At 28.2% G+C, this 12,196-nt stretch overlaps 1 protein-coding gene across 4 annotated transcripts; it reads right to left on the reverse strand.

Moving 5' to 3' along the window:
• Nucleotides 1-2,727: 2,727 nt before the first annotated feature.
• Nucleotides 2,728-6,753, reverse strand: LOC100789877 (protein PSK SIMULATOR 3). 4 transcript variants are annotated; one of them, XM_014772912.3, is made up of 3 exons: nt 6,549-6,730; nt 5,253-5,344; nt 2,728-4,933 (listed from the first exon to the last, which is right to left on the reverse strand). In XM_014772912.3, the coding sequence occupies exon 3, from the start codon at nt 4,924-4,926 to the stop codon at nt 3,124-3,126; it is 1,803 nt and encodes a 600-aa protein (XP_014628398.1). In that variant the 5' UTR covers nt 4,927-4,933; nt 5,253-5,344; nt 6,549-6,730; the 3' UTR covers nt 2,728-3,123. The 4 variants fall into 4 exon arrangements, with proteins under 4 accessions (XP_014628398.1, XP_040869361.1, XP_006606292.1 ...); XM_041013427.1 differs by having other exon boundaries at nt 5,205-5,344; XM_006606229.4 differs by lacking the exon at nt 5,253-5,344 and having other exon boundaries at nt 2,728-4,982; nt 6,549-6,753.
• Between the last annotated feature and the right edge of the window lie 5,443 nt (nt 6,754-12,196).

Below are 12,196 nucleotides of genomic sequence, written 5' to 3' on the forward strand. Positions count from 1 at the left end.
AAAAAATTGTAATAGTGAATGCACATATCCCTTCAAAGGATCTTGATATGTATTATAAAATAAAAATAAAGTTATGAAATTCGAGAGTTTATGTATACTCACAAAAAGTTTATACTCAACTCGTACACACTCAATTTGTAAACTCGTAAGAGTTTACTTCATATAAAAATAATAACAAAATATTTATAAATAATATACTAATTAAACATTTTAATAATATAATAAAGTAAAATAGAAAATAATAAATTTATAATATTTAAATATCAAAGTCTAGCAATGCATCACTACAAGATAATAACTTATAGTAGTGATAGAACATTTTCATCGAGGATTTGATGTTATTAGATAACAAGGGTTTAATGTTATTAGAAGTGAGAATTTTTTGATTAAAAAACAACACACTTAATGAATATATATTTAACACTAAACAAAAAGAAAACAATAAAAAATGACTTATATTTTGATATATTTTTTTTAACTTGTTGACTTATTAACTCGTGGTAAACTCTAAATTATACTAAGTTTACTTAGATTTTATTGAATTTATCCAGAATTTAGTATAAATACAATTTACACACTACTCACAACAAAGAATAAATAAACTCGTAACAATTAAATATCTTGAATCACATAAATATCTTGAATCACATAAATATCTTGAATCATTTCTTCACGGCGCGGCTGAGCAGAAACAACTCCTCTGTACCTAGTTACGTAAGCCAAACAATGGATGCCACTCCCTATAACAACATTCAACAATTAAACAGATTAAAAAATCTAGAAATAGGGCTGAAAAAAGAACATAGTGCATTATGCAATTAGTAGGACTATTAAACACTTCAATTTTTATGACTTTTATAATTCTTTAAAAAAGCCAACGAGCCCAATTGAAGGGGCAATATACGCTGATAGACTTTGATTTAAGTGTAATTACATATTGTTCTTGTATAATTTTATATTTTGTGTTAACGTACTTTTTTAATCTTTTACTGTTACTGAAATCTCTTGAAATTTAGGTTGACAAATGTTAAATTTTGTTAATCTTTTCTTTTTGTCAACATATCATTGATTGAAAAATGTCAAACGATGATAATACAAGTAGGGTGCTAAAATGAAAGAAAGAACATTGCAACAATGCACGCTGTCACACAAACAACATCTAATCCGGGCACACACTCAAAACAAACATGTTCAAAACTAACAAATTAGGAGTATTAGTTAGCTATTAATTTGTTTGGAGTAGTCATTAATCGTCATAAACTATGTATTTGAAAATATTGTGGTAAGTGTTCTAATACAGATCTAATGGATGAAAGCAAAATAAACACAAAAAACAAGAGTTCTGATCCTTTGCAAAATTACTTTTGACCAACAGAACTGAAAGCCAAACATGACCTAACAATCCTAAAACTATAAAAAGTAAAACATAGATCATCCTATAACATTGAACTTTAGTAGAACCATGGACTTTTCTGCACCTTTTTTCCTTTCGTTATTCCTTCAAGGCCGGCACATGCCCAACATAACTCCAATGAAGATGACCCGATGCATCTCTAACAGTATGAGTACGATCTACAAAGACTCTACCAAGTTCCCTTGCAAAGGAAGATGTGATTGTAATATTATTTTTTTTACTTAAAAATGGGCTTAATTCACCTTTCTTCAAAGATTTGAAAAGGTTATATATGTAGATTCTAAACTTCTAATATTTTTATATAAAAATTGCAAATTTTATCCAACCCCTCCTTCTCGAAACAAAAAATACTTAAAAACGTTAACATTCTGTACTCGGAAAAAAGAACCATGACGTTTAAAAACATGCATGAATGAGAGAGATGACCACAATTGGATCCAATGGACTCCTGGCATAGCCCGCACACGTGTGTCGCAATTGTTAAACATACCTCCCATAATTATAAAATATACTTTATTTTCTTGTGATTAAATTTACTTATATCCTCTTCTCTCAATTAAACTAACAATTCAAGGGCTGACAAATTGGCTACCAAAATAGAAGCAGGTCATTCCCCTTCAATTGGAGGAAGATCTCTTCCCAAATCTTCTACCATCCTATCCTTTTGTTTCTTTGGTTCATTTCAATCTCTTGTTGCCTCCTCTTTTTAGTATTCGTTTCTTTAGTGTGGGTGATTTGTGTTGTGTTTGGTTCAAAGAAACCCTGTCAATTGTTTTTCCTTGTTTCAGCGTCGAAATCAATGAATGAATGAAAATATGTTTTGAGTATTATTTTAGTCTTTATTTCCCTTTTTACTTTCTTGTTGTCCAGTTTTTAGGTTAATCAGAGTAACCCTCGTTTTAGCAATCTAACAGAAACTATATGAATGCATTATTTATAAAAAGCTTATGACAATTAATGACTACTCCTAACAAATTAGTAGCTAACTAATACTTCTAAAAAATTAATAGCTAACTGATACTCCTAACAAATTAACTACTCTTAATATTAACTTCCAAGAAGTCAAATGGTCTCGAGTCTCGACTTTCTCATATAGCTATTAGAATATGTTCAAGAAAAGAAAAATCTTTTTGTTAATAGTTCCACTTTATCTTATGCATCCATTTTTATTTTTCACAAATAATCATAAAAATATTATTTTCACTATTTTCTGTACAAATTTTTAAAACATGAAATAAAATGGAAACAATATATATTTTTTAAAATTATTAATAAAAATAAAAACAAAAATATGATTACATGCCAAAAGTATATAGCATTTTGAAATCTGTCTTACCATTCAAAAGATATCAATATAGAAATATTCAGGTTGATAAAAGCTATACAATTTAATACATATAAGGCTCATAAATATGCACCCACAAAACAACTTTTCAAGGATGAGACCAGAGATCCAAGTTAAATAAGCTAGGATCTCCTCAAAGAAAATTAATGCTAAATATTTTAAAACAACATTTCTCACCAAGAATGCATTTCTGACACTAACAGTTTATGTGGGCAATTCTCTCATGCTCCATCTGCACTTGTTTCACATTCATTGAGATTTAAGAAGCAAGAATTGGTGTGCCTGAAAAGATTCATCCCAATCACTTGTCAGGTACTGCACTTTTGTTGAAAAGTGAACCTCACATGAGCTTCATAAAAATTGCTTATCCATTCAGTTGAGAATATCCAATATCTACCCCACCACTGCCACAGTCTAGCAGAGCTTTTTTATTGAACTCCCTAGCATATCTCCACACATAATTCAGACCCACAAGAAGCTCAGTGATTATTGCTTCTGTTTTTTCTTGACTTGCAAAATAAAGGGTTTGCACCAGCAACACATTTGTCCTGGAAACAAAGCAGTGTTGCTCATAGCTTCTCTCGGATTGCCATCTAAGCATGTTGTGAGCGAGCGGGGCTAACCATTCTAATATAGCTGTCATTGCTTCGGTCCATTCTTCTGCTAGACCTGCATCATAGACTGCTGCAGCCATGGCCTTGGAATATGGCTTTAGCTTGGTCCTAAGCGCAGATCTTAAACGTCTCGGTAACATGTTGTACAGATCATCTCTTGCATCAACACCAATCAAGTATGGAGATGTTGCTAGCTTCTCGATCATGATGATAACATTTGCATAGTGCAGGGCTAAAGAAGCAGCACCAAGGGATTCAGATGGAGGCTGTAACCTGCATAGGTAATTGAAAGTGGATTGAGGGTGATGAACCTCTTTTCCAGGAGTAACAAGGTTTGCTTTAGGGTCATTGGGATTTTGTGTTGCTAAACGAACATCATTTGGGCTTGAGTGGCTGTCAATAACCAAGGAACTGTCCGCATGCATAAATCCTTTGAAAGGTTCTACTTGAGTCAGTCGACTTTGCCTTGTGTGAGTTTCCTTCCCATTTGTGGTGGTGGAGTTACCATGAAAGTTCCAAATCTTGCTATTTTTATTTGTTCCATTGTCTGGAACTGGCTTTTTGGAATTTCTACCAAGAGGACCTGAGAAAAATTTGAGACTTCTGTTCTTTGCTGAAATTAGGCCTGACTTTGTGGATGAGTCCCCACCATCTGAAGGAAACATGCTAGCTTTATTTATTCGAGCATTTGGACGAGATGTAGCAGCAAAAGCACCAAGGGGTCCTGAAGCAAACCTGGCACGAACTTCGCTGGAGGGTTGGACTGAAGGTTGCAATAATTCAGAAACCGATTGACTGCCATTAGCATGATCAGAATTCAAAGCACTTCGATTCTTGGTTTTACCAATATCTATAATCTCTTGAATGCCAAATACATTGTTGATCCTACTGAATATTGTAAATAAAGATCTTGCTAAAAAAAGTACCGTGTAATCATACGTTCTGTTCCACAGAGAATTAGCCTTTAAGTTCTTCACCTCGAGCCTCTTCCATGTAACCTTCTTTTGATAGTCAATTAAATTCGGTCCATCTGATTCAGTGTAAGCCTTCATTCTTCCAAGAGTTTGCTCAAGATCTGCCAGCAGTTCCATCTCTTGATACAAAGTTGCGTTAGTTGATATAAACTTTTCCATCCTTTTTACCTTTTTTTCCATTTTCTTGAAAGTGAATCCCCACCGATATGGATCAACACCAAAAGTGATCAATTCATCAAAGGCATTCTCAAAATCTTTCAAACTTGGATCACTGCATTTCTTACCAAACCTAGCCACAGATTCAGCCACATGTGCCATATTCTCAAGCATCTCTAGACTGATTAAGCGTACAATGAAATTCTCATCCTCTGAAACAAGCTTTCTGATGCCCAGAGAATTTGTTATCTCTTCTCTCAACTTAGCAACCTGTTTATCACTCAAAGACTGCCACAAATTAACAAGCTTGGACATCAAGCTCGCAACTTCAAATGCTAACACCCCAATCACTGCCTTCTCAGAATTAGTATCATCCTTCCGTTGAGTCTTCCATAGAGTTCGAAACCAAGATGCACCAACCATTGCTTACCTAAGAATGGTAAAAAAATGCTCTTTAAGACAAGTTCTTGGTCATAGTTCTGTAGTACTCAGCAAATAACACAAAATAAGATTGTCAAAATGGGCATTAAGTATCCAGCTATGAGCTACCAGATAAATTTCAACCTGAATCAAATATTTTTTTCTTATTATTCACAAGAATCAAATATTTAATGACACTCGGTGTAAAATGTCATCTAAAAAGTTTAATATCAAATATTTTTAATTTCATTAATTGTCAGTTAAAAATAAAAACTTCGTACCCCATTGCCCAGAGGCTCTTCGCTATGCGAAGGTATGGGGGACCTTACCCTTGCATATGCAAAGAGGCTGTTTCCGGATTCGAACCCATGACCAACAAGTCACCAAGGCACAACTTTACCGCTGCACCAGGGCTCGCCCTCTGTCAGTTAAAAAAAAATAAAAAATAAAAAAAATAATACAAAAAAAAAATGTACTTGATCTTCTTACAAACTTCTTTTGCTTGAAGCAATTAAATTTGGTCTAGTGCATACTAGTTTATTCCTATTACTTACTTTATGGTGCATGCAAGTGCCTATCCAACCATGTGAAACTATTCCAAACATTTTGGTTTGAAAGCTGATTCTATCATCTTCTGCAATTTTGAAAATTTTACATGTTTCAAGTACAACCAATCAACAATGGTTTATTTGAGAATTAAAAATAGTCTTTTTCCCCTTGCAAATCAATCTTTCTTTGCCCTTCAACTGCTTAATTCAAACCTTACCTCATGAGAAACAACCTAATGGCTGCTCCTCTTTAGTTTTATACAGTGCAAATTTATTCCTCATATTTAGCATTTTGATGCAATAGATAGATGGGGCTAAGGTAAATCACTTCATCATCGTATAGCTTAGTGATTTAATTACCAATTTTCCTATGTCTTGGAATGTTTGGCAAAAGCAAACTACAAAACATTTGAAATGGATATCTTATGGAGATCGTGAATGTGATATATGCCAAAAGCAAGTATAATATAGATTAAATAAAAAGGTGATATAATTCTCAGTGAGTTCTTAATTTTGACTTCAAATTGTAGTTAAATTAATATCTTATCTTATAGTTACCAACCATGGTATGCCCACACCGATAGAACAAAAAAAAACATAAAAAATAGAAAATGCATATTTTTTAACAAATAAAAATAAAAGAAAAGGGGGAAATAGGCACCAACAAAAAAAGAAAGAAAAAAATCTTTCCATTTACATGATTTTGCCTTAGCATATAATTCTGGAAAAAAAAATTAACTTCTTGCATCAACTCCACAATTTCTTCTGGCAAATATTGCTGAAAAGTATTTACTAATTAAAATAAAAATGAGAAACAAAATATAAAACCAAAATCTGGAGATTCTATTTTTTTTCTCTATTCCCTTTACCCCTTTTTCTCTTCGTTCACTTTATTACAACAAATAGTAACTAAAATCACAAGCTGAAAGGAATATACTTTAGGGGGGAGAAATGGTTCCACACCAATTCTGACTGCAATTAGAAAGGAAAATGACAGAATCATGAAATGAAAAAAACATGGAACTTCTGAAGCATGACAAAAAACAAAAGTGACAAGTGGGAGACACAGAAACTCACCGATCACAAAAACGAGGACTTGGGCAAGAATCCTCCTTGAGCTGAGAACAAACAAACAGTGGAAAATGGTAACAGTGGGGAGAGAGAGGGAAGTATACGGAAGAAGCTGTGCAGTGAAAGGAAAACAAAAAAGGATAAATTGCAGAGAAAGCGAGCGTGTGAACTATGGAATTAAAGACATGTCATTTTTCCTCCCTTATTTACTATTCTATTCCCTCCTTCACACGCTCGCATAATTATTTATTTACCATAATTAATTTAGTTTTTTTCCTGGGCGAGAGACTTATAACCCGACTCACTGATATTAATTTTGCTTACAAAAAAAATTACGTATAATAAAATTAAATACATTTTTCTATTAAATAAATCCTGTGTTGTTACTAATATGAATGCAATCAATTCTTATCAAATTCCACCAACTTAGTTTAATGCTAGTTTTATGATGAAAATACATAAATTGATTTAACTGTTAAGAAATTATATAATTAATAAGTATCCCATTATACTCGATACTGATAAAAAATATTAGTTTGAAATAAAATAAATTTATTAATGAAATACTAGTTAAAGAAAAAATGACAATTAATTTTCGATATAGAAATTTAAAAGGCATGTCATAATTGTTTAAAAAAATACATAAATAACAAGTGTACATGCGAATATTACAACACTCTTAAGAATAAAAGCTTGAATTTATTATATAGAAATTAAAATAACTTAAAATTAATTTTTTAATAATCAATAAAAAAAATCTATAAATCTTCTTAATTTTATGTAATTCCTAGGTTGAAGAAAAATGAAAATAATTATTCCCTTTATTTATTTTCATCTCTATCCCTCAATTAGTAAAATAACAGGGAAAAATAAAATCTCTTTTAAATAAGGTTTAGTTTTCTCTAACAATTTTTTTAGTTCAAAAATAAATAATTTAAATATATTCTAAACTCACATTGAGTTTGTTAAAGCCCAATAAAATTAGATGATGTAGTATAACACATTCTCTAACATGTTTTTACTAACATTCACTTTGTCATTAGTTAATATTTATTAAAAAAAATAACAAAATTAAGAGATAACAACTAAATAGTAAGACCTGTCAAAGTTTATAATTTTTAATAAATTTTAACCAATAAAAAAATTGTATTCAAACTATTGTGTTAGATAGTGTCATTATAGAAATAAATGTCAGCCTAAGAGTAACACAAACAATTAAAACAATTATTAAAATAAATAACTACTGGTTCAAGCTTAAAAAACTTGTTTTTTAAATCATTGTGTCCCTACGGGTGTTTGTAGTTTAGTTAATGAGAGAAAAATCTTTTTTTTCCTCCTTAACTAAGCTATGAACACTCCTATTATTTTTGGAATTGTTGTTGAATCAAATTTATTTTAACTCACAAATTTAAATTAATCATTTTTTGAGCTTACTATACTTTATACTACAACCACAAAATATATAGTCTAAAATTAGAATTTAAAAAAGTCCATTTTGTGTTTTGTGGAGGGCCATGTTGATAGAATAAGTATTTAATATAATCATTTAATTGATTCGTTTATTAATAGCTACATACTAATAAGTTGTCTATAAATAAAACACTATCATTAACCATCAATTAAACGTGTGTAATTTTTTTTATTAACGAACAATCACACATCATAATGAGATTAATTTTTGTCTGAGATTAAAAGATATTCATAGTCTTTGACAAAAACAAAAAAATAAATATGATATTGAACCAATTGATTTAAAGACTTCAGCCGTTCTTACTCGTGTCAATTCTTATTGATGGTGCACCAAGCATCCCATATTATTTAGAAACTTTTAAGTAATTTTGTATATTCCATTCTTTTTAATGTTTCTTCAACAATTAAGAGTTTTTATTTTCAATAGCTTTTTATAAAAATATATTTAATATACATTTTCCTTAAAAAAAATCAAAATAAATTAGCACAAATATTCTCTTACTTGAAAATTATTTTGTTTTTTAACTTATACTGTCAAGGTTGTATTTTTTGACTGGGATAGCGAGAGAGAAAAGATTTGAACGTCCAGCTCGCCATGCATAAGAGCCGACATCAATTTGGACTACTTTTGTACTAATGTTTCTTATTAATTGCCCCAACCAATTGTATTGGCATCAAAAATCACTTTCATACAATAATATACATTTTTCTTTAGTTCGTAAAAAAAATACATTTTATTTAAAAAATAAGATAATTTTTGCCTGCAGTATTATATTTATGCAACTACACATCATTTTTATTAGGCGATATGTATTTTTAAAATTTTATATTAAGTTATTTTTTTCTAACTAATTAATTAATTCAATAATACTTTTAAAATTTATTTTTTAAATAATATTAAAAAAAAATTGATCAACGTTTGACATTATTATAATTTTTTTAATAAAACAGTATTATTTGCTTAAAATAATTTAAAGATTTTTTAAAATTAAAGTTGAAACTATACATTTTTTGTTTTAGTTTATATCACTGATTAAATATATTTTTACATAAATTTAAATTTAAAATTTTCAAATTTAAAGTAAATATATATTAGATATATAAAAAATTATTTTTTCTTAAAATTATACATACGTGGCGGGGGTTATATTTAATGAAACAATATTAGTGACGGTGTGTTGTATAGTAATGAAACAATATCAAACTAATAGAAAAAATATTAAAAATAGAAATAATTGCATGATATTTTTTATTTTAATCCTCCAGTTTATTTGAAAAAAAAATAATTCTCACTGATCTAAAATATAATTAAAAAATAAATACAGTCAGAAAAAAATATTTTTTTATTATCAAAAATTAAATTTAAATATTAATTAAATAATTTAATTTTAACTTTAACACGTTAATTAATTATATTTCAATTGATTGTTGCATTTCATGATATTCAAAATTGGCAGTGGAACTAATTTTAATTGTGGAAGGTAGCAATGTTCAATTCCATCGCAATCATCCATGAGTGGCAATTACGCGGAATTGTGACCTTTTTTTTATCAATATGGACCCCAGATATTAAAAACGGAGCCCAAAACGGTTGCATTTTTGAATAATAATAGTCACTTTGATTTATTATCGGCTAGAAAATTCTACATTATCCATTCACAATTTATTATCACATTATAAAACATTGGCTTCTCGTTTAGAAAAGAAAACAATTGACTTCTAAAACAATTAACAATAAGTTTTGTTTTCGTGGTCAAATTGTAAATGACCCGCTTTAGTTTTATATTTCTGGGAAATTATCTTAGCATTCAACTTTATTAAATATCTGTTTAAGTAATAATTATGTAGTCAGTAAATTATTACTTATATCAATTGTCCTTTTTATTTTACTTAAATATGCTCAAAATTTCTACCAATATAATTGACGAATTTTATTTTTAGTTCCTATTAAAAAAATGGGTATTTGATCCCCTACAATTACTAGGTTCTCGTCATGAAATATTAGCAACAGGCCAACAACTTCTGTTACATCCTTGTAAACATAATAATTCTATGTATCAATAATATTGTTCTCTTTGGCTTTTTTTTTTATTTATAAAAAAACATAATAACTTTATGTACAAAACAAAATGGAATGTGCTAAAAAAGAATAATTTTGTTTTTACGTCCAAATAAATTATTTTGTTTTTTCTCTCCTTACAAATATAGCAATCTTTACTTTTAGTTCATGTCAGTAGTATTTCTCTGCAGAGTATAGTGATTTCTATTTTAGTCATTGTGGCAACAACGGAAGCCAAAACAAGCACTAAGGATTTATTACAAAAACAAAAAACATAATCGTTATATTTGAAGGAATATAAAACATATTTAAGTAATATCCTTTTGAGAAAAAATATCATGCATTAAAAAAATTATATTGTTAAATTACTATCTGTTAGTAATTTATTGATTTTTATAAAATTATCTTAAAATGAGGCTTCAAATTTATATTCCAAAGTTAGACTAAAATTATAGTTAAGTTTATCTTCTTGAATTATTCAAAAAAGATTCAAAATTGTGTCCTAAAATTAAAAATACTTATTATTTCAAAAAGATTATTTTAACCCATTTTAAAAAATAAAGAATTGATACACAACCATATTGAATATCGAAAACATAAATAAGTAAAACTATATTATAACCTTTAAAAAATATTTTTTCTAGTCTTTTTTTATATGACTAGTTTAACTAATCTATCAAGATTAATAAATAGTTAGTTTATTTAATAATATTAAGTATGTTTGAAATTTATATTTTTTCATTCAAAATTACTCCTTAAATTAATGAAACATACTCTTATTTTTTTCTCCAATTTTTTTTTTATTTCACTTTTTTCTTTTAATCCCTCTCAAGCTCTTATAATAAACACTAGTATATTTATTACTTCAATTATTATTAACTATACATGTAAAAATGCAAAATAAGATTTTCAAAATGTTTTCTATAGGACACAAAGTTGAACTCTTAAAGAGCCTAACACATGAATGTATTTCATCTATTATTTATTTAATCAAAAAATAACTTATACCTAAGCGTACATTTTGTAAAAAAAAAAAAAAAAGTACAGTCAAATGGAAGCAAAGGAGTACTATGGAAATAAAAAGAAAAGAAGAAAGAAAGACCTTAGCAACCTTTTTCTTTTCAGTTAAAAGTGGCTAGCTGTTTTTGGAGGCAGCCGTTGTTTTGCTTAGTAAAGTGAGTCTAATATAATATAATATGGAATGATCAAATAAATATTAATATAAAATGGTGTTCTCCTCAGAAAACCAGGCGCCTGTCTGTCAGCCACCAGTAATAGACACTCATACATGCATATGCAATCCACCATCCTTTTTTATCTATATTACTTTATAATTTATTTTTTAATATATATTATTTGAGATTTTCTCTTTATTTTTCTTAATTTAAAATATTATAAAATATAAATATTATATTATATAATTCTCTTAATTAATTTTAAAATTACTTATTTATTGAATTAAATTTTATTATTTTATTATTTTTTTAAAAGAAAATAATATTATTAAATATAATTATATTTATTTTATTATTTAATTTACTTAACATATTTTTTAGGTGAATATTTTTATTTAAAATCTGAATTTTCTAATATAATTAATTTGTTTATATCATTAGATTTAATTAAAAATGAAAATTTTTTTGTTTAAAAATTTATTATATTGCATTATCAATAAAATATTTAAATAATTATGCTTGTCAAAGAAAAAACTTAAGATAGAAATATGTTAGAACATTTGTTTCTATTTTGATCATGTTACCGATAAATTTAATATTTTTTTCTACTTTTTCGTTTATTTTCTTCTTCATTCATCTCAATACAAATTATACTATTTTTTATAAGGGAGGTATAGTTGAATTGATTATAAATCTACTCTCTTCAATTTTCACTTATAAAAAAATTATAATTCTATAATGTATTTGTATGTTAGGAATCAAAACTACTCTTTAAACAAAAACAATTCAACTAATCCACTATTCTTAGTCCACACCTTGCAATATCGTTTAACATTCAACATTTGTCTTTTTTGAATTTTGATAGTTTAAAGTTCTGTTGTTTTACCAGCCGTCCCCACGTGATGACTTTGGTAACTTCAAATCAACGACGGGTGTTGCATAATTGCTGT

Source organism: Glycine max, chromosome 20, assembly GCF_000004515.6.
Source record: "Glycine max cultivar Williams 82 chromosome 20, Glycine_max_v4.0, whole genome shotgun sequence".
NCBI lineage: Eukaryota > Viridiplantae > Streptophyta > Magnoliopsida > Fabales > Fabaceae > Glycine > Glycine max.

Coding starts and splice junctions, on each gene's coding strand:
- LOC100789877 (XM_006606229.4), bottom strand. CDS start 4,926: ATGGTTGGTGCATCTTGGTTTCGAACTCTATGGAAGACTCAACGGAAG.